Source organism: Equus asinus, chromosome 12, assembly GCF_041296235.1.
Source record: "Equus asinus isolate D_3611 breed Donkey chromosome 12, EquAss-T2T_v2, whole genome shotgun sequence".
Taxonomy (NCBI): Eukaryota; Metazoa; Chordata; class Mammalia; order Perissodactyla; family Equidae; genus Equus; species Equus asinus.
In genome coordinates, this window is record NC_091801.1 from 84,926,971 (window position 1) to 84,948,473 (window position 21,503).

A 21,503-nucleotide genomic window follows, 5' to 3' on the forward strand; every position below is an offset into this window, starting at 1 on the left:
GCACAGCTGAGAAGTGGTGCCTGTGGGTCCCTGGGGCCCAGTGTGTGTTCTGCCATGTATGTGCGTGTGTGTGTCTCCAAGCCTCATGCTCCCCATGGCTGGCCTGACTTGGCCTCTGCCCCAGATCCCCACTGTCACCTCACCCAGCAACACAGCAGGTGCTGCCCAGCCTGAGCCTGGGGAGCCAGAAGAGCTGGTCCAGCCAAATACTTGGGCAGGCGGAAGTGTTCCGGGAAGCACCCCAGACACTCAGCATTCCCTCACGCTCTTGCCTGCCTGTGCCACCTCATGCTGCCCAGACAGGAGAGGCCCAGGTCCCCGCCCTCCGGGTCTAGTAGAGCCTAGAACCTCTCTCCTGAGCAGATCCTCTGGAGACCTGACTAGCTTGTCTGCACAGAGGCAGGGCCAGCCCAGGACAGTGACCAGGTGTCCAGAGCTGAGCCACGCCCTGGTCCCTCAACCTCTTCACTGGCTCCAGTGCAGGCCCCTAACCTCCTCCTCTCCCTTCCCAGGGCTGCTGGATCAGGAGCTGGGTCCCCAAGGCCTGGGCTTGGCTGACCGCATGACAGATGCCAGGGCCTGGAGGGAGCCAGATGGGTGGAACCCAGGGGCACACGGTCCCCAGTGGCAGGGTCCTGCAGGGCTGGCAGCAGCAATGGCAGGGGACACCTGGGCTCCCCCTTGGCTTGGGAAGCGTGAGGCGTCCTACTGACCCTGAGCCCAGAAGTAGTATACTTGGCAGATGTGGGAGCCTGGGGCCGTGCTTGGACACAGGACGTCCCCAAGACCCTCCTTCTGGCACCTCATCCCCCCGCAGCTCCCCATCCCCAGCCTCCAGCAGGGAGAGGCCTTCCACAGTAACTCCCTTAACTCCTGGGTGGGCACCAAAGCCCTCCCTTTCCCCGTAGCTCTGTCCTCTCCAGCCTCAGATCTGCCCCCAGAGTCCAGCTCCCTGAGCCTCGGACACTCCCCGGCCTTGGCCTAGCTCCTCGCCACCGCCAGGCCTCAGCATGGGGCTGCCTCCCATCCTGGCCGGGCCTGCACCTCTCCTGGGAGCATGAACTCTGGCTCTGACTCCTGACTCTAGCCCACCCCGGAAGGCCCTGGGTGTCAAGTGAGTGGTGGGTTGCGTGAAGAAACAACACGTGACAAGCTGTCGGGAACAGTGAGTGACTCATGTTAATTTCAGGCAGCCCCCACCACGGGTTTCTCACAGGGGACCTCGGGCACTCAGTCTGTCCACCAAGGCCTGCAGCTTCTCAGACAGCGCGACCTGCACAGAGGAGAGGAGAGGATGATGGGTGGCTGTGGGGGCATGGAGCACACAGGGGGGGTTGATGACGTGGGCCCCCACCCACCTGGTACAGCGCAGGCTGCTCCAGCCGCCTGTGTGCAGGACTGAGGCGGCTCAGGGACAGCTGGGCGAAGGCTCTAGACTCGGCTAAGGATGGGAGGGGCTCACACAGCTGGGAAAGAGGAAGGAAGGGGTTGGTTCAAGGTCAGGGGTCAGGACTCTATTTCAGTTGAAGGTGCAAACTACAGGGGTTGGTGGGGGCAGTCACCTGTCCCTGCTGGACCCAGAGTCGCAGCAGTGGCTCCACGTGGGCTGGCCTCACAGTACAGGACTCCTGAGCCCCTCGAGGCCAGACCCTTAGCTCCTGGCCAGCCTGGGGTGGTGGCTCCTCTGCCAGCTGCAGCACGTCCAACAGCAGAGACCCTGTATGTGTGTGTGTGTGTGGTGGGGCGGGTGCCAAAATTAATGCAGGGAACCTGGGACCTTGAGGGAGACCACTGAGGGCTGGGAGGGGCCTCACCATCGGGGCCCAGGAGCCGGAAGGCCGCCTTGCTTCCAGGCAGTGTCTGCTTCTCAGGGTCCTCGGTCAGCTTCATTCGTGGCTGGCCTCCCACAGACACCAGCTGCAGGGACAGGGTGAAGGGACAGCTGGACTCTCTGCCCCCGCCCCCGCCCCCCCCACCCCGCTGACCCATGATCCCCTAGCCCACCCCCACTGGGCCCCAGACTCTGTCTCCACCTTGTAGACGCAGCCCAGGGAAGGCTGGCGGGGACACGTGACCACACTGGTGCCAATACCGATGACGTTCACCTCGCTGCCCTGAAGGAGGGCAGAGGAGGTAGCACTGAGCTCGGCCAGCACCTGCAGGCCCAGGGCTCTCCTAGTCACCCTCTGGCCTGCCCTGCCTTGCCCCACCTCCTGGGCCAGCCGGGCCAGCTCCTCCTCATCAATGTCGTTGCTGACAGCAATGGGGACCGACTCTAGCCAGGGTACTTGGAACCTGTAATGGGAGCAGACCCTCAGGTGTTCCCGAGCTGCTCAGTCTCCCTCCCTCCCCACTCATGCCATCCTCCCCACCTCAGGATCTGCCCTCAGCCACACCAGCTTTGGTTTTTTGCTTATGACCCCTTGGGTGAGCCCACCTCTGGCTTCCCCGCCACTGAGGAAGTAACCAGATCAGAGTTCATCACTACACAAGAGCCACAGTCCCTCCCTCCCTCTGCCCTGGAAGGGGTCTCTCAGCAGGCATAGCCCTCTCAGGGGGACTCACTGGGCCGAAATGGTCCGGAAGAGCCTGCGGATTTCCTGGGCCTGCTGAAGCAGGTCACCGCTGTCCAGCCTCACGCCCACTGCCCGGTAACCCAGCTGCCCCAGCGCCAGGGCAACTGCCAGGAAATTGGGAAGACCACTCCTGCGGGCAGGGACAAGGGGGTCAGGGGACTGCAGCTGCTCTGCTGAGCCCACCCTGGGGGATGCCTTGGCCTCACCTCTGCACACTGTAGGTGTCCAGTAGGCCATTGAAGGCCCGGGGAAAGGCCAGGGCATAGGCCACAAAGGCCGCCCGCTCCCCCCGGTGCGGCTCCTGCACCCCCAGCCCCAGGTGGGCACACACACGCTCAAGCCATGCCTCCACGCAGGCGGCCAGGTCCACCCTGGGGCCCTGGTCAGCAGCCGGAGCCAACATCTATGGAGAGGGATTGGTGAAGCATGGGGGGCCCAGAGTGCAGGGTGGGGCCTGGTTCACCCCTAGTTGAGGGTCTGAGCAGGGGTAATGCCCCCTGCCTGCCAGCTTCCCAGCAGCACTGGGGCTACCTGCCCAGGGTGGCTTGGGCGGGCCAGGCATGGCATGTGCCTGTGTGCAGAGCAGGGACTGGCTCATGCTCCCTGGGCAAAGGCTGATCTTTGAAGTCTGCCCTCTGAAGTGCAGCAGGGGAGAGGAGTACTGACCGGGTCAGGGGGCACCTCAGTGCCTGAAAAGGAAGTGATGAAGGAATGCGCCATGGTCCCGGCCACCGGCACGCCCCGAAGCTGTCCTGCGAGCATGTTGCTGCTGGCATCAAAGCCTGGGCCAGGGCATCAGGCAGGGTTGGGGGACTTCAGGCGGTAGAGCAGAGGGGCTCCCAGGGCCAGGCCTCCTCCTGTCCCAGCCCTCCTTCCCCTGGCCCTCACCACCCAGGTAGCTGTAGGTGGAGGCCGTCAAACCCCCATCCGGGCCCTGAGCTCGCCGCAGCCCGAACTCCAGCAGCCGCTTCTCTGGTCCCGCGATCAGGCGAAGCCGTGCTGCGTTGGTGGCAATGAGGCTGTGGACAGCAAGGGGGCAGGGGACCCGGGGTTAAGGTCCCAAAGCCACCCGGAGCCCGGCCCCTCTTTGAGACTCTCCACAGCGGGAGTGGGACGACCCTCTCCAGGGCAGGGGGCCCTGTGCCCCACCCCTGGAGCTCGCCCCCACCCTGAAGGGCCCCACTCTCCAGAAGTCCATGCTCCTCCCCAGGGAGCCCAGTCTTCCCCAGGCAGGCCCGGATCCCACCTGGCGTAGCTGACCAGGCAGAGGAGCGGCGTCTCTAGCAGCTGCACCACCAGGAGCGGCCCGGACACCTGCAGCAGCGGCACCTGCAGGAAGGGCCATCAGCTCGGCACCGCGCGCCCCACTGGGCGCCCCCCTGCGCCCCCCTCACCCTGCACTCACGCCGGGGAAGGCGAGGGAGCCCTCGGGCAGGGCCCGCAGCGTCACCTCAGAGCAGTCGAGGGCCCGAAGGTGCTCAAAGAACGCGGGCTCCGTGTCTGGGGGCAGCACCGAGGCCAGGAACTGGACGTCTGGGGGCGAGAGGCCCTTGTGGGGTGGGGCTAGCCCGAGGCCGTGGGGGACTCGTCGGGGCGTGGGAAGGGAAGGGGGCTCGTCGGGGCGAGTCTTATCCGGGCTGCGGGGGGCTCTCGTCGGGGTCGGGGTGGGGGGCTCTTCAGGCCGGGGGTACCTCCGTCCCGCAGGCGGAAGGTGCGCAGGAAGCGCACGCAGTCGCGCAGCCCCGCGGCCAGGGCGAAGGCGCCGCCGAACGGGCAGCGGCGGAAGAAGAGCTCGAAGTCGGCGGGGTCCCGCGCCCGGCCCGCGCGCCAGTAGCCCAGCGCCATGGTGACCTGGTAGAGGTCGGAGAGCAGCGGCCGCGCCGCCGCGCGCCCCTCTGCCTCCTGCTCCGCCGCCATCTGCTAGGCCGCCCCGCCCCGGCCCACGTGATGCCCGCTGCCCAGTGGCCGGGCCGCGCCCGCTGACGCGCAGTGAAGCCGGGACAACCCGGGAGTCACCGCCTTTCCTGGCAACTGGGGGGCGGGGCGGGCCTGCCGGCCTCCGGACACCAGAGGCGGCCCAGCGCCTGGACCGGACTCAGTTGGGGATGTGTCTGCTGCCGCTGGTCATCCCAGCCCCCTAGTCCCCCGGCCGGCCGCTCTCTACAGTCAGCGGGGGGAGGGTAGGAGAGGGCAGGGGTAATTCACATCCAGCCAGGCTTTATTAACCCCGCCCCACCTGGAAACCAGCCCAACCTGGCCGCAGGTAGAGGTGATTAGATTCTGCCGGCACCTAGGTGGGGCCCACACTGTGTCATTCAGCAATGAGTGCAGTGCCATGTGCCGACCCCCAGCTGGCACCAAGAATGCTTCTGGGTCCCAGGCACCGACCCACACCACTCATCAGCCATGCTGGCCAACAGGACAGGAAAGAAACCACTAGCGACAAAGTACTGCCCAGAAGTAGTTAGGGGGACAGGGCAGTGGCCACAACTCCACAGGGCAGTTTGTCATGGGCTCTGTCCAGGGCCCAACCTCTGGTGGGTGAGGGCAGACCACAGAGCAGATGCAGGCAGTGCACTGGGGCAGAGTGGTGAGTGCCCCCTGAGAACTGAAGCCAGAGGGCCAAGGCTGGGACAGCAGGGCCGAGGAGCTAAGAAAAAAGGCTCAATCTTTTTTCTAGAGATGATGGGAAGCCTGGCAGGATTTCAAACAGGTCAGACCAGGTGGGACATGTGACTGTAGTCACAGCAGCAGGGCCAGGACGGCTGCTGGGACCTCACTTCCCTGGACAGTTGCAGACTGGCACTTTGGCTGAGCAGGGAATGGAGCTGAGAGGAGGTGGGAGGACCAGGAATGCCTCCTGTGCCTCAAAGGGAACCAGCAGCCCCTACAGTGAAGGAGCCAGCACATGCTCTGTTCCTGGCTTCACAGCTTGAACTGGACATGGCACTTGCAACTGAGGGTAAATGAAGACAGGAGGGGCAGGCAGAGCCACTGGAAGGCTGTGGAGGGGCCAGGAGAGGGGAGAATGGTGGTGGCCCCTGGGACTGCTGTGTAGGAACAGGATAGACGGGACCCCAGGGGCACTAATGAAATGCAGGTCAAGTCTGAGGCCTGGAGGCTAGGAGAGTACTGCTCACTGAATGAGCCCACCCGGGGGGCCCAAACCAGGACAAGAGCCAGAAAGCCAGAATCTCAGTCTTTAATGGCTGCAGGGCCTCACACGCTCAGGCCCACGGCCAGGTCTTAGATCTTGTTGAAAGCAGCAATGTCGACACTCTGCACCTGAGGAGAGGAGGGAGCCTGGTGGTCATGTGGGGCCCAGTTTCACAAAAGCCCACCCACACCTGTCACCTGTCCAGCCAGGAGTTCACTTGGGGACCCCCCCCCCAAGGTGGGCCTGCCCACTCACGTGCTCTTCGAATCTGGTGATCTCTTCTTCCAGCAGGTCAGTCCCCACCTTGTCGTCCTCCACCACACACTGGATCTGCAGCTTGCGGATGCCATAGCCCACAGGTACCAACTTGGAGCCGCCCCAGGTCAGCCCATCCAGCTGGATGGAGCGCACGCAGGCCTCCAGCTGGGCCATGTCCGTCTCGTCATCCCACTGGGGAATAAGAGGGAGGAGAGGCTGGGGTCAGGAGCCTACAGACACCGGGAGCCCCCTCCTGCCTAGCAATTCTCAAAAGGCACTGAGAACTGTCAGCTCACACCTGCCTGGCCCCCTCATTTCTCTCCTTAGCCCAAGATTCTAAACTCAGCTTAGATCCCACCAGAACCCCAGGGCAGGGGGAGGGCTGGAGGACAGCCACTTACGGGCTTGACATCCAGAAGGATGGAGGACTTGGCGACCAGCACGGGCTTCTTGGCTTTCTTCTCAGCGTACTGCCGCAGCCTCTCCTCCCGCAGCTTAGCGGCCTCCTTGTCTTCCTCCTCATCGCTGCCAAACAGGTCGATGTCATCGTCCTCGTCATCCTCTGTGGCGGTGGCGGCCTTCCTGGTGGGGGGCTCCACTTGGCGCATGGGAGACACGTGCTGCCATGGGGGAGGGAGGCTGAGGCCCACCCAGACAGGGCCCCAGGCTTCTAGCCCCTCACTGCCGCCTGGGCCAGCCTGTAGATGGGGTGGAGGCCCTCCTTGGCCTCCTGCTCCTCTGCAGTGCCAGGTGTGGGGTCCCTGTGTCTGGGGAGGATACTCACCTGGGTCTGCGGGGCTGTAGCCCGGTGAGCAGGTGAGCTCTTCTCCAGAGCACTCAGCCGGGCCTCCAGCTTGGAGATGGCCTGCTGCAGATCCTGCACCACTGTGGGAGCAAAGGGAATGCCGGTCAGATGGCAGGGGCCAGGGTGGGGTCCCCCCACCTATCTGGCCCAGGGCCTCACCGCCTCTCAGACTCTGGTTCTCCACTTCCAGGCTGGCAATCCGGACGACGAGCTCACTGTGGTCTCCACCAGGCCCGCTGGAGGCCCCAGGGCCAGAGCTCTGTAAGGCAGGGGAAGGGAGGGCTCAGTACCACAGCCTGCTCCTAGGATCCCCCTATTCATATCCACCAGGTAGTGGCTCCTGTCAGCCCTGCTGGGTCTACCTGCTGGGCTCTGGCTAGGCAAGGGGGAGAAGTCCTGAGAGGGGAGATGTGGTGACAGTCACTGCCAAGTGGGAAGCAGAAGACAGGAGGCAGTGCAGAGCAGAGCTGAGCCACAGCTGCCACTGTCTGGCTGGTGGGAGGAAGCAGGGGACTCACAGGCCCAGGGGCAGCCTGGCCGGGGACCCCAGGCGGGCTGGGAGCAGGAGGGGAGAGCAGCTGAAGGAGCACACCTGCGCAGAGGCAGCCACCCTGCGCCGCCAGAGCAGCAGTGCCTCGCCTCCCGCAGGTCATGCACACGCCATCGGGCTCAACAAGCCTGCCCACCGGCTTCCCTCTGGTTCCTCCCTCAATGACAGCCCCTGTTGTCTGACCCAAGCAGTGCTGCCCAAGCGCCCCCCCCCAGGGGCCACAGCTCAGTCCGTTACGTCCCAAGGGCTTGCACGCATATGTGGGTATCATCTGGCACAGCCACATCCCAGTGGAATGACTCTGAGGACAGGATGCACCTGGCTTTCCCGAGGGCAGCTACTGCCCTCTCGTGTCCAATCACAATAATGACTGTGGGCCCGCCAAGCAGCCACTGGGCAAGCTGCATAGCCTCCTCGCCTGCTCTGCACAACCCCAGACCACGGAGAAGCTAAAGGTCCCCAGAGAAGACAGCCTGATGGGCGCGCAGCTTCCTGCCTCTGGACTGATGGGCAGTGCACGGCTGACACTGTCCCCTTTGACACAGCAGCTCCCACTCCCTTGCTCGGAGCAGAGCCGGCCAAGGGTGGTCAGCTGCCATGTGGCTGTGAAAGAGCTGGGACCAGGGTGGGCTCCATTCCCACCACTCCCCTCCTTTCAGCTCAACTCAGGCGTCCACCCCCGGCTCGTTGCCCCAGCCTCCTCCTATGGTCACTAAGTGGCAGCACGCACTGAAAAGCTGTGCTGGCCTCATCCTCTCCCAAGTCTTAGCTGCCACCACCACTGGGCAGGTGACCTCCCCTCCAGCCCATTCCTCACAGCAGTCAGCTCCCAAAGCCATTCCCACTAAGATCTCCCAATAGCTTCCATCGCACAAGGATGAAATCCAGGAGCTTCTGTTCCCTATGAAGCCCCGACGACCCATCTACCACTGCACCAGCCTGCAGGCCAGGACCCGGCTCTCAACTCAGCAGGTTTCCTCACAGCCTGCTTCCTGGGGGCTCGGTGCCAGCCAAGCAAACGAGCCAGGTCCTGGCGGCAGGTGGGGCGGAGGCTCGTGCTGCAAGCCTTTGGCCTGCTGTGCCTGCTGCCTGGCATGTTGGCCTCAGCCTGGTGTCAACATGGAGCGGGGACTGCCTGATGACAGGTCCTAAGGGTGCAGGTTCTGGGCAAGGCCTCATCTGCCTCGAGGCCAAGAGAAAGTGGTGGGGACATCCTAGGGTGCAAGCGGCCATCAGGTCAGCACCACCTGGCCACACATGCCACCAGGCCTCTCCATGAGGTTTATGCCCTGGGGCTGCCCCAGCCACCCCAGCACCTGCCACTCGGACTCTGACCCAGGCGGGGAAGGAGGAAGCCAGGGGGCCCAGGGCCCCGAACCCCAGCCTCAATGAGACAGGCCCAGGCCACTCAGTCAAGGGCTGTCAGGCCCAGGCCACTCAGTCCACTCACAGCCCTTGAGTTGCTGCAGGTGGCCACCTTGTAGCCACACACCAAGGTTTTGAACCGCCACCTCCACCCCCGCACCTGGCACCACGCAGTGTCCAGGAACCTCGGGCTCTCAAGTCCCAGTGTCTGCTGAGCCCCACCCCACCCAATCCAAGCCTGGGGCTGGGCCCGCAGTGTCCTTCCCGGGCCCGTGTGTGCTGGACGACGCTCCTCTGAAGTTCACGTGGAAGCCTAACCAGAGGCATCTCAGAAGGGGAGCATATTTGGATGGGGTCTTCGCAGTGGAAATCCAGTTACCACGCGGTCATGAGGGGGGTCCTAATCCAACGTCTGGTGTCCTTATAAGAGGAACTTTGGACACACACACACACGGAGGGAAGACGATGTAAAGACACAGGAAGACGGCCGTCTACACACCAAGGAGGCGTCAGAAGGAACCACCCCTGCCCACGCCTTGATCTTGGACTTTCACCCTCCAGGCTGTGAGAAAATCAATTTCTGTTGTTTACGCCATCGGGTGTGCGGTGCTGTTATGGCAGCCTGAGCGGACCAGCCCCCCAGCTCCAGCAGCACGCCCGCACACTCTTCCCAAAGACTGGACCTAGAAGCCGACCCAACACAGCCAGGGCCCCCTGAGGGCCAGAGGAGGAAGAGTTCCTGCAGCCCCAGAACCCCTGTGGCCCCGGCCTTCTTGGTGCTGGAGCCCAACAGGCCTGGCCCGGGTGCAAAGACCTTGCGCCACCTCGATCTTGTGTCTGCCTGGCCTGAGCCTGGTCAGGCAAGCAGCGGGTGGCAGGTGGCATGTAGGGCTGGTGGGCACAAGGCAGAGCAGGAGAAAGTAGGGGCCAAGCACAAAGCAGGTCCTGCTGGGCAGACAGCAGAGGCATCACTTCTTGGGGTCCACCCGCCCAGGGCCACTGGCCTATGGCCCAGAAGCCAGTACACCCGGACCAGCTGTGGCCGACAGAAGGCTCCCAAACATGTCCACAAACTTGTCCCTGAAGCCTGTACAAAGGTGACCTCACGTGGCCAAAGAGACTTTGCAGGTTATGAGGAAGTGAAGGATCTGAAGACTGGGAGACTATCCTGCATTATCCAGGTGGGTCCACGTAAGAGAGAGGCAAGAGAGAGAGAAGGAAGGGTGACCGAAGCAGACCTCAGGGTCAGGACATGGCCAGCTAGAAGCAACAGGCCAAGGAATGTGAGCAGCTTCTCCAAGCTGAAGGAGACAAGGAATTGGATTCTCTTCTGGACTCTCCAGAAGGAACACAGCTCTGCTGACACTTGGCCCTCAAGGCTGGGATGCTACTGTGTGTCCCAGAGGGAGGAGGAGGTCTTGACTCCTCTGGATAGACAGGTGGTACAGCACGTCTGCCACCTGCTAGGGGCCCACCTCCCCAGCCAGGCAGTGGGCAGAGCTCCTTTCCTGACCTCATCTGGGGCCTGGAGGCTGAGCGGAGCCACAGGGCCCCTCTCTGGGCCTCAAATTCAAGATGGTGCCAATTCTGTGACTTGAGCTCCACACACCCCGCGAACCCATCTCTCTGGGGAGGGCAAGGCCTCAGGCAGAAGGGAGGAAGTGTGGCAGACGCCAGCCCCCCACCTGCCTTCATTCCTGAGCAGGGAGTAGGCAGGAAGGAAAAGGCCTCCAGGCACGTGCCCGCAGAGCGCGCCCTGCAGGAGGACAGCATCAACCCAGGGCTGGCACCGCTCACATGGCCAGGCCGAGGGCAGGAGGGAGCCCAGGTGACCACCAGCAAGCAGGGGAGAAAGCACAGCAAGAAGGCAGGAGTAAGGGCGTCTCTCGTGGTGGTCGGGGCCAGGTCCATGTGGCGGCAGGACACAGCACTGCACAGCCCACCCTAACTTTGCGCCAAAGGCCAAAACAGTCAGCAGGACTGCGGGGAAAAGGCAGACACGCTGTCTGGTGTGAGGGCAGCTGTGCCGAGCGCGAGCCCGTGGGTACACGGGCCGCGGGTACTCACTCCGGCCAGGGATTTCTGGATGTTTTCTCTGGCTCTCGCAATGTCTCGGAGGATCACGCTGGCGCCGTTCTCCTGCAGACAGTGCAGAAAGAACCAAGTCTTTTCTTTCATTAAAAAAATTTCCAAAAAAGGACCCTCACGTGGAGAGAGCAAGAAAGTGCTACACAGATTAAAGCTCAGCAGGACCGCGAGGAGTGGAAGGTGCTGGAGCCTGGTGGCCGTGAAAACAGGGCCTGAGATGCAGCCGGTCTATAGGCCGAGGTGAGGCCTGCACCGTCCTGATGGACACCTGAGTGCCCGCTGGCCCCGGTTGCCTGGGAGACGGTGGGAGTTCACTGACCCTTGCTGGGACTAGAGCAGACCCAGCAACACAGGAGCCAGCAGGGCAACCCCTCCAAAGACCCTACCACCAGCACCTGAAGCAGCGCTACTCAGACCGACGTGCCCCTGCCCTCCTGGAGCTGGCACAGCCACTCACCGTCCCCAAGCGTAGGCCCTACCTGGCGCGAGGAGCCAGCCACAGGCCCGTTCATCTGCTCGTAGAATTTCCTCTCTGCATCATCGTATTTGAACTTGTCGAACCAGATCTTCTCGTGCACTAGGAAGTTTGTGGCCATTTTCCTGCTGGGAGGGGGAGGAGAAGCTAAGACTGCCGGGCTGGAGGAGGGGGTACCTCCCCACAGGCCCCAGGCCGGGCCTGCACGTGTGCCCCTGCCAAGAGCCCAGATGGCAAGGGTGCAGGGTGGGCTGTCCCAGTCCTGGGGACGACAAGGGCTCCAGGTTCCAGGACAGAGCACAGGGGTTCTCAGCACAGACCAGGCTGAGCCGGTAAACCCCTGAACCACTCCCTGCAGTGGGCTTCCCTCAGTGCTCAGGCCTGTCCCCGAGGCCAGCGGATATCCAAGTGTGGCCAGGAGCCTCTGGGGGTCCCCAAGGCCCTCCCTTCTCCAATGACACCTCTCTGCGAGGCTGGATCCCTGTCAGACGTCCACCAAGACTGAATGTGGAAGCAGGTGTGGGAACCCAGATGCCTCCGACTGAGCCAGGCACTGAACAGATTTGCAAAAACGGAAAACAAGGCCGCTCTGCTCACTGAAGTCTCCTGTTACAGGAAAACTATTTCTCACAAAAATATATTATTAACATGTAACAAGCTATTTTTCAGTGAATAAGTACTTTAGCATTTCTGTTAGTTGCTAACGTGGTAAAAATCAATAGATATAATCAAAGTTCTTGGGGTCTCAAGACCAGTCAGTTTGAAAAATCCTGCTCTGGACCAGGGGTGGGCAAACTGTGGCCTGGGAGCCAAACCCAGCCATGGTCTGTGTGCAGATGGCTGTGCTGGTGCATGGCCACACCCACCCGCGCCTGCTGCTTTCCCACCACTCAGCTGGGGGAGCCGCCACAGCCCTGTGCCCGCAGAGCCCAAACTCTGTGCTCCCCGGCCCGTCACAAAGTCTGCTGACCACGGACGGCGGGAGCCCCTCTTCCTCACTAAATCCAACAGAAACAGACCCCATCCTGCCAATCCCCTGTGCCAAGGACACCAGGCCATCAGTGGACAAAAGTCCCCTTGGTGACAAGAGGGGAGTTGGTCTCAAAACTCTCCACCACCCCCCACACTCCCCACAATGAGGAGCCAGGCCACCGTCAACAGGGTGTCAAGCCCCACGCTCCCTCCCACCCTGCCTGATGGGGAACACTCCCCTGTCACGGGGTCCCACACCATGCTCCTCACATCAAGGCCTGGATCCTGTCAAACCAGCAAATCTAACCCTGCCGAGGAGCCGAGGGGCCCAGGTGGGCACTGCTGCCCTGGGGCCCAGGGAGGCCTCTCCAAGTCTCACCAGCCTACCTGCTGCACGGCCGCCCGCACCCCAGGCACCCTGCCTGCTCCTGCGCCTCCCATCTTCCCTGGAGTCCAGCTATCTCTGCCCAGCTGCCTGGGGGACCTCTTCTGTGGCCAGTCACTGACCTGCCCCTACCCTGCCCTTCTCCACGCCCCTGGCCTCCAGAGACGACTGCTGGTGCTGCACGAAACCACCTGGGGCAAGGCCCCTGGGTCCCCAGGCTGAAGGCAAGTCGGCCTTGCCCAGCAGCTGTCCTTCAGACTTGGGTCGCTCCAAGGACCACGTGCTGGTGTACCCGAGACACCCACCTTACCTCAGATGTGGTTTTGGGCGGCTGGGAGGCAGGGGAAGACAGACAGGAGGAGCAGGCGAGGGCCTGCTGGATCCCACGTCTTGCCCCAGTGGGACTCAGAGGCCAGGAGGCTTCAACGCTCCCCCTGCCCTGACTGTGACACCCAGAAGAGACCCTGGCAGTGACCTGGCCAAGAGGGGAACCCTGTACAGGGCACACTCAGCCCTGTGCTGACCCCTTCCCTCTCCCAACAGCCCAGAACTTTGTGATCCTCAAGGCCACACAGCCCCAGGAACCGAGAGCCACCCCTGCCCAACCCGCTCCTGTATCCAGCTTAGCCAGGTCCAGGAGTCTGGGGAGGCCCTGATGGGCTGGGAGGGGAATACTCAGGGCCCAGGCTGGGCAGCGCCCAGCATGTTTCTCCTACTTGGGTCGCAGGCTGGACATGGATGCGCCAGACCGGGCACTGGGTCGGTGAGTGAGTGATGTGGCCTCGAGGCGCCAGGCCATGCGCAGGGCCTCTGCAGCATGGTGGCGGCACTCCGCACTGTCATAGGCAGGCTTGTTGAGCCAGGGGGCCTCGGCGTCCTTGTGCAGGAAGTACCAGTAGGGCAAAGAGGAGGGGGCCTCCCCGTCGGCCCGCCGTGGCCCGGCCCGCTTGCTCCCCAAGGTGTTGCGGCCCCGCCGGTCTTTGCGGCCCCGCCTGGCGCCCTCAGCCTGGCTGGTGCGCTCTTGCAGGCGCACCTTCCCGGGGGGGTGGCCGTCAAACAGGGCCTCGTAGAAGCCCCTCTCGGCCGCGTCGTACCGGGGCTTCTCCAGCCACACCTCCTGCACCAGTGCCTGCAGGTTTCCCAGCGGGGGCTGGCCATTGGCCGGTGAGCTGGGCCGGTGGGCGAGGGCCTGGTCAGGGCTGGCCTCGCGCTGGCCCGTGTCAGGAGCCCCCTGCCTGCCACTCCCCTCTGCAGCCAGCAGCAGGGCCTGAGACCACTCCACGAATGCCCGCTCGGCCTGGTCGAAGGAAGACTTGTTGACCCAGACGCCCCAGGTCACGTGGTGGCAGGCCACGTGGCTTCCGTGGGTGCAGGGACCTCGGGGGGCCAGGGCCGGCGGCTGGGAGGCCTGGGCGGCCATGTCTGCCAGCCTCTGGCGGTAGGAGCTCTCCGCCTGGTCGAAAAGTGGTTTGTCCAGCCAGACGTGGTCGGCCGAGAGGCCCACGAGAGCCGGGTCCGCCTGGCCGAGCCCGCTCTTCGGGGAGCGCTTCCTCTTCTTCTGCAGGGGCTTCTTCCCAGGGTCACCCCCGCTGCCGCTGTCGGGGGTGTCGGCCTCCTCAGTGTCCTCCCAACCAGGCCCGTTCACGGCTGGTGCCTCGGCCACGAGCTCCTGAGCGGCGGCGGCTCGCGTGGCCTCGTGCTCGTAGAAGCGCCGCTCGGCTTCCCCATACTTCTGCTTGTCCTCCCAGACGGTCTCCAGGGCACAGGAGGTCTTCCCGCTCCTCATCTTCCACGCAGCGTTAAAGGCAAGCACAAGAAGGCAGTTGCAACACAGAGGGCCCCGCAGACAGCACCCCTGCAGCCCCTCAGCCTGACCGGCAGGGCTGGCAGGGTCTGGGGATGCTCCCCAGTGGGGGTGCCACGAGGTAGCATGCAAGGGCCCACAGTCAAACCCATGGGGAGCTCAATAAAGCAGCGAACACGCCACATACATATACATGTATGGTGCACATGTGTGTTCTTTGAACTGCAAAACTTGTCTCTGCCGATCCAACATGCACCTAGGCTCTTCCAGGCGTCCCGGGAACACGGTTTCCAAACCTCTCTGTCCACAGAGCCTCCAAGGAGGGACACCAGGTAAAATACAGGACACAGGTAATCTGACTTCCACATAAACAGCAAATAATTTTTACAATAAGTAGGCCCCGTGACATATTTGAGACACACCTATACTGAAAAGTTCCTCCCTGTTCCTCTGAAACTTCACCTGGACATCCCATGTTTTTGCTAAGTCAGACCGCCTGCCCTGAGGTGCTCCTAGTGCTTCTCTCCTACACAAATGCACCCGGCTGTCTCAGGACGGCCCCCCAAAGTGCAGCCCGCCTCTGGGTCCCCTACACCCGCCACGGCCACACTGCCATAGCAGAGCAGTGCACGCTCCAGGGGGAGCAGCTGAGGGTCTGGGCCAAAGGACAGTCTCTGAGTGGGCAGCCTAGAGCAGAAGGTAGAGTGCCCACTCCCTCAAGGCCACATCAGGGGAGACACCAGGGAGGGTGCTGGTGACGGTCTAATAGGAAAGGAGCCCAGTGTCTCAGGCAGCAAGTAGGAACCAGGCTCCTTGGTCAGCTGCAGCCGCCTCCTCACTGGGAAGCAATCAGCTCACGCCTTTGGCTGCACCTAAACTAAAGGGACCACGTGGGACCCCTCCCCTCGTTTCAGCACCAGTTCTGTGAAAGGCAGGCGAGGGGACTGTGCAGCCCACTGGCTGCTGTGGCCCATGGACAAGCCTCTGCCCTGGGAGCCGCAGCTTCCTCGCTGGAGGTGGTGTTCCCTCTAGCTGAGAGTGGCCTTGGTCATCTGTTGCCCCCATGCAAGCTAGCATGCGCCATCCGCCACACGAGGCAACAGCCTTGTCCCATGCCACATGCCAATCTTACTCCTGGTACAGGGGTTCCCTACTCTGCTCCCAGACGTGGTGCTATGGAAAGGCTGGCCCCCACTCTGCTGGCCAGCCCAGAATGCTAAGGCAGCAACCCACTCAACCAGCACCCCACTCAACCAGCACCGAGGGGTCTGGGCCACTGCGGCCTCTGGCCAGGAAAGGTTCAGGCCCAGAAAGCCCTGGGGGCCAGTCTGCTCTTAGTACGCGCCTAGGGGTCCCCAAGCTCACACTTGGGCGGCCTGTTCTAGAGGGGTGGCTTTGACCCAGCACAGGGATTCCTTCCCAGCCACAGAACTGCCCTGCTCCCCAAAGCAGAAGCACTGGGGCAGACTGACTAACAGCCAGAGCTGACCTGCCAGGGGCTGAGCAGCTTGCCCTCGGGAAACTCCTGCAGTCCTCTGCTTCTACGGGGCCGTTTGGTGGAGCATAAGGGATGGCGGATCCGCCGGCCCACAGGGCCTCCACCTGCTGGGCCCTCATCCCCAAGAGACAAGGTCTCAGTGGGGGCTGCCTTTCAGCCTGGATGGCAGACCCTGCTCACCACTCACTGCAGGGTCTCTGTCCCTTTCCTAACCCCCCCCACACTGAACCGAAACCTGGTTCCGGTCACCCTGAGGGCCGTGTTGTGGTTTTGAGTCTTGTGCCCGCCTGGGACTTCGCAGAGGTTCCCCTCGTACTCTGAAGGGGCGTATCAGGGGCCTCTAATGGCATGTGCCACAGGTCTGGTGACATCCCAGCAAGGAGCCAGGGCTGCGGACAGAGGCCCCAGGCCTCCCCCCTGCACCCGCTTCCCCCCTCAGGCCAGCAGCAGCGCTTACCAAGGCCAGGCTGGCGGCAGAGGCAGTGATGGGAGGCAGGAGCGTGTGCCCAGGAGGCAGGGCATTGTGACATCACCCATTGTCCCTGAGGGACTGCTGACCTACCAGGCAGGGCTTGTCTGCCCCCAACCTCTCCAGCGCCAAGCTCCCCGTGGATCCTCACAGAGCAGTGCAGATCAGGCAGGGCTGGCCCCTTCGGCTCCACCCAGTAAGCTGACGCCTCGCTCCCTCCCAGCACTGAAGCCCTGCCAGACCCTACTGGCCTAAACGCTGTCCTCGGCTCCCGACATCAGACCAGGCTCTGCTCAGAGAAGGGGCCACTTCTCAAGCCGCACAGGTGTTGGGACTTCCTAGGCGCAGCGACAGCTGGGTTGGGGGCCCCTGGCTCAGATGAAGGGGACACAGAGGGCATGCAGCAGATGGGTACTTACTTTCGCTTTGATCTCCTAGGACAGCATGAAGAGAAAGCAGCAAGGTTAGAGGCAGTCAGACAGGGGGCCCAAGCAGGCTGGAGGGCCTTTTCAGAAGCTGCGTGGAGGCGAGTTTGGTGCAGGAGAGAGAAGGCAAGCACCAGACAGACCCACCACCAAAATCCCAGGGGGGCGAGTCCACCTGCTCAGGACAGCACTGCTCCATCATCCCTTGCAGTGGGCAGTTCCTGGCAGACACCATCTGAGCACCCCTCTCACCCCCACCGTCCACCTGGAGCCGTGGAGGGGATCCTCACCCAGCCAAACCCCCAAGCTGCCACTGGATTCAGGCTGCTAGACGAGGTGCAAGACGACAAGGACCACTCTAGGGGTCTCGGCAGCCACCAAGCCCAGGTGCCCACGCTTGGACAGGGCCTCTCCCTCAGCAGGACCACTGCTGGGGCAGGACGCCACCATCCCTGTAGGCTTGCATGGAAAGACTCTCAGGGGCACAAAGTCTTCCCATTGAGCACAAAAGGACAGGGCTGACAACCCGTTTGCAGATGCAGAAACAGGCCAGATGTGGTAGGTGCCCCGCCTCAAACCCACAAAAGGTGGCAGCCCAGAAGCTGAGGGAGCTACACGCGTACCCAACTCTGGGAAGGCCTGCTGGGCACAGCCGCCAGATCTGCTCGCCCTGAGGTCCTCCCCAGCTGCTCAGGGACCAGAGTCCCGAGGAGCCGTCTCCCTTTCCCAACAGGAGCTCTGCCACCTAGGCCCCTGCCCTCCCCTGTCCACCCCACACTGCAGCAAGCACCAGAGCACCAGCATTGAGTCGCTGACAGGGACACACAAGGTGCCCTGCGCCAGTACCAGCAGGAGGCAGCTGCCTCATGGGAGCGCATTGGAGGTCCACGAGATCCGGGCAGGCCTCCCTGCAAGAACAACACCCACCGCTGGGGCTTCTTAGGAGGCGAGGTTCCCAGAGCAGGCAGCAAGGCTCTGCAGACACTGCAGTGAGCCACTCCTGCTGGCAGTGTCACCTGGGGAGGCTGGCCACAGACAGCTGAGGGCAGCAGAGTGCCTCCTGGGCGAGATGCCAGAGTCAGGACGGGCTCCAAAGGCACACACAGGGACACTGGAGGATGGGGTGGCATGGTGCTCCTGGCTCCCCGTGCCCTTCCACTGGGCCTCCCAGGACAGCCAGCACAGAGCCCAGTTTCTCAGACACAAGGGCCCACTTCTCTTTCCTCGACTTCCCTCGTCCCTGAGTGCCTCCATGTTCCATGAGGGCCTGCGGAACTGAAAGCCCATCTCTTCTAGTATAAAAGCATGTTTGAGTTCGAACACTTCCACTTGAGGACAGAAACATGCAAGCCTATAGCTCTCTGGGAAGGACCCCGAACTCAGACCCTCCCCTCCCATAGTTTCTCCAGGCAGCAACAGCAGCGGCTAGCTGGAAAGAGAGGTGAGCACCGGGGAAAAGCTGGCAGACACGAGAGCAAGGACCCAGAAAGCAGTGGCCTCAGGAGTCCCCACCCTCCACTCCTGGAAGCAGACTGGACTGCCGTCTGCTGGCGCCTGCTCGCTCGCTGACCTTCGGGGTGAAGAGCTGGGCTGCCCACCACTAAGGCCCAGCCCCGGTCCAGCAGGCACATCGAGGCCTCTCCTACAAGAGGAGGCACTGCCCTGCTGCCCAGGGTTTGTGGGGGCCCCGAGATTTGGGAGGCCCTGGAGGGATCACGCCCTGCCTGGCCACCAGGACCTGCGGAGAAGGTGGCCGATGCAGCAGAGGTGGTCCTGGTCAAAGACAGCCCCTCCTCTGCAACTCTCCCAGCCCAGTGCCCGGCGCAGTCCACGCTCATGGCTGCACGGAGGTGGACACGTGCTCTGCATGTGCAGGGCCTCTGTGGGCCTCGGGGTCCTTCCAGCCTCCGCCAAGCTGGGAGGGCAGTTCTCGTGGCAACAGCATAGGGAACCTGGTGGCAGCCCCTGCCCAGGACAGTCCTGGCTGGAGGGCCCTGAAGGAAGGTGAGGGCGTGGCCTGGCAGCGCTGTGCCCACCAGTGCTGGGGCCCAGAGGTCTCCATGAGCTTGGGCGAACAGGGAAGGTTTCTGGAAGGGGTTGGCCCCTCCCCCGGCGCTGCCCTCCACACCACCTTCCCATCCTGCACACCACCTTCCCATCCTGGACACCACCTCAGGTACCCCTGTGCCTGTCATATCATCACAGTCATACACACGAAGGAGCTCCCAGATTGTCCACTCCAGGGTCAAGGATCTCTGCCCACCTTCCACAGGAAGTGGTAACTGGCATGAGCAGGCGTGAGGTGTTCAGGGGAATGGGGTCTGCCAGCCAGCTCAGCTTTCTCTGCGCCCCTGGGCTGGCGTGGCCTAGACCGGTGCCACGTAACGGAGCTTCCCATATCTGCAGTGTCTTAGGGCAGCAACAAGCACATCGAATGTTTCAGTCAAAGTGAAGAGCTCACAGCGGGCAGCGGCACTGGACAGCGAGACTCCAGCCACAAGGGAGCCGTGAGGGCAAGTGATACCCTGTGCCTTTCTTTAGGGGGTTAACTCCACAGCTCCAAATTCCTACTCAGATGCTTTCCTACCTGACTCCTGGATATCTCAGCCCCACTCAGAAACACCACCTGTCATGCTGGCAGGGAGCGGGCCCCCGCACCCCGAGACTCAGGGCTCACACTGTGGCTGACAGTCACCCCACCACAGGCCCAGCCAGCCACAACAAGGTTCTGCCTCAAATGTCAAGGCCTGTCAGTTCTATTTCCGTCCCTGCCTATGGTGCCCTGGCCTAACCTGACCAGCCTGGCCCCTGCGCCCCCTTCCTTCAGGGCGACTCCAGTACTAGACAAGCCTTCTGCGTACACCTGACATCTTGCATGTACGTCTCCAGGCCTCACACACAGGTGGGAGACAGGACTGGGGGAAACTGGGGCTGAGTCGTGCTCCAACGCTGGCACTTCACACCAGTGTCACACTTCCACCCACTTTGAGCACACACCATCCTAAAGTATCAGTGCGAGGCCAGGGCTCAACAAACGCCCATGCCAACCTGTGGCCCCCAGCAAAGCCGACACCAGTGCATGACGTACTGGAGGTTATTCTTTTCGTTGATCTTCAGAAAAACTTCATTCACAAAAACATCAGGCAAGCACGTCTGCGTACGTGTGCTGAACCCTATGGCCTCACCCAACTCCCCAGGGGCAAAGCCAAGGGGGCGGCCCCACACCAGGCTTCTCCAGACAGCACTCTTCCCAGGCCCATCGCAGGAGAGAAGGCACCAGTGGGACTGGCACAAGGCCACACTAACTGCCCTGCAGAGATGACACAGGGAACCTGCTCCTCAAGAGTCTGTGTGCCAGGTGCTCCAGGAGAAGGCGCTCTCTAGGGGGCCACCCTGTCCACAGAGGCGGGCACTGAAGGGCTCAGGAACATCCGTGTCGCACTTGAACCAGCCCACTTACTGGCAGCTCAGGGTGCCCAGAGATGAGTGGGGTGTCAGAACAGCTCCTGCAGAAGCCCCATAATGTAAGAGGTAAGAGGAGGCGTCCTTCCCGGCCTGCTACCTGGGAGGAGTTACATGCCAAGGGTCAAGTTATGAGACCTTCCCCCTTCAGACAGGGACCACCTCAAAGTTTAGCTAAACTAATGGTTCTCTTGTCCCAGTGGTCCTTCATTCTGGAAACCCTGACGTGCAGTCCCCATCGGGTCCCTACCCCACTGCACCCCTTGGCTCTAACATGAGCCTTTCCCTTCTTCTATGCCCTTAAAGTGCGCACTTCTCAGGAAGACACCCCTCTCCCCCCTCAGATCGGCTTCTACGTCGCCGCCTGCCGGGACCACCTGATTCAAGTGAAGACCCCGGTCACTCTTAGAGAACCCTGTGTGTTTCTTCTGAGTCACTCAGCAGTCATGTCCTTCTTTCCCGCGATCATGAGCGCGCGAGGATCCACGAGGGTTGGGACCATCCCTGTCCCGCGGGGCCCAGAGCCCAAGTGCAGTAGGCGCTGAATAAATTTGTGCTGGACAAAGGAAGGGCCACAGCTCCTGGCCACAGCGGGGCAGATATTCCTGCCACCCACCGAGACAGACGGGCCAAAGCGGCCGGGCACCTGGCGGCCGCCCTCCCGCCGGGGCCGCCGCAGGGATCTGGCCACGTGGCCCGCGGGCCCCTCTGCGCTCGCCCCGGGCCTGCCTCCCGTCGGCCCGCGGCGCTGGCGCCCCGGCCCCCGACAGCGCGGAGTCCCTGGAACAGCCCCGGCCGCTCGGGCGGCCGCTCGGGCGGCCCCTTCCGGCGCGGGCCGCGGTACTCACACACCAGCGGAGGACGCAGCGACTGAACAGCAAGGCCGGCGGCGCGGGCGTCCGAGGAAAGGGAGGGCCGCCCGCCGCGCAAGGGAAGTGAAGCCCGGGCTCGACCACGCGCGCGGGCCGGGGACGCGCGGGGAGCCCGTGCGCAGGCCCGCCTCGCCGCCAGGACCCCCGCGCGAGCTGCCCCCGGCGACGAGGACAGAAGCCGGCGGGAGACCCCCGCGGGGCCCGCTCTTTCCCGGAGGGGCCGAGCAAACAGCCAGGAGCAGGCTGCAGCCCGCCAGGCCCCCCTACGCTGCGCGTCCTGTGGACTCGTCCTGCCGGCACCGGCCAAGTGACGCGCGGGGAGGGCGGGCAGGGCGGCCTCAG

At 63.1% G+C, this 21,503-nt stretch overlaps 2 protein-coding genes across 19 annotated transcripts; both read right to left on the reverse strand.

Moving 5' to 3' along the window:
- Positions 1–1,156: 1,156 nt before the first annotated feature.
- Positions 1,157–4,568, reverse strand: NAPRT (nicotinate phosphoribosyltransferase). The gene is made up of 13 exons (XM_014858147.3): positions 4,268–4,568; positions 3,982–4,109; positions 3,823–3,905; positions 3,465–3,595; positions 3,243–3,358; positions 2,783–2,979; positions 2,566–2,706; positions 2,211–2,295; positions 2,034–2,114; positions 1,815–1,917; positions 1,563–1,717; positions 1,359–1,466; positions 1,157–1,273 (listed from the first exon to the last, which is right to left on the reverse strand). Exons 1-13 carry the CDS (start codon positions 4,491–4,493, stop codon positions 1,211–1,213), a joined length of 1,617 nt encoding a protein of 538 aa, XP_014713633.2. The 5' UTR covers positions 4,494–4,568; the 3' UTR covers positions 1,157–1,210.
- A 1,194-nt stretch (positions 4,569–5,762) lies between these two features.
- Positions 5,763–21,501, reverse strand: EEF1D (eukaryotic translation elongation factor 1 delta). Of its 18 annotated transcripts, none has more exons than XM_070481786.1 (9): positions 20,288–20,581; positions 13,348–14,417; positions 11,279–11,402; positions 10,779–10,850; positions 6,956–7,055; positions 6,776–6,876; positions 6,393–6,611; positions 5,989–6,183; positions 5,763–5,861 (listed from the first exon to the last, which is right to left on the reverse strand). In XM_070481786.1, the coding sequence occupies exons 2-9, from the start codon at positions 14,415–14,417 to the stop codon at positions 5,823–5,825; spliced, it is 1,920 nt and encodes a 639-aa protein (XP_070337887.1). In that variant the 5' UTR covers positions 20,288–20,581; the 3' UTR covers positions 5,763–5,822. The 18 variants fall into 18 exon arrangements, with proteins under 18 accessions (XP_070337887.1, XP_070337886.1, XP_044636948.1 ...); XM_070481785.1 differs by lacking the exon at positions 20,288–20,581 and adding an exon at positions 14,623–14,743; XM_044781013.2 differs by lacking the exons at positions 13,348–14,417; positions 20,288–20,581 and adding an exon at positions 21,138–21,501.
- Between the last annotated feature and the right edge of the window lie 2 nt (positions 21,502–21,503).

Coding starts and splice junctions, on each gene's coding strand:
- NAPRT (XM_014858147.3), bottom strand. CDS start 4,493: ATGGCGGCGGAGCAGGAGGCAGAGGGGCGCGCGGCGGCGCGGCCGCTG. Junction 3,359..3,464: donor CACCTACAGCTACCTGGGTG/GTGAGGGCCAGG, acceptor GCCCTGGCCCAG/GCTTTGATGCCAGCAGCAAC. Junction 2,296..2,565: donor TTCCGGACCATTTCGGCCCA/GTGAGTCCCCCT, acceptor CTCCCATTACAG/GTTCCAAGTACCCTGGCTAG.
- EEF1D (XM_070481785.1), bottom strand. CDS start 14,643: ATGTGCACCATACATGTATAT. Junction 6,184..6,392: donor TCCTTCTGGATGTCAAGCCC/GTAAGTGGCTGT, acceptor CTTATTCCCCAG/TGGGATGACGAGACGGACAT. Junction 5,862..5,988: donor TCACCAGATTCGAAGAGCAC/GTGAGTGGGCAG, acceptor TCCTCTCCTCAG/GTGCAGAGTGTCGACATTGC.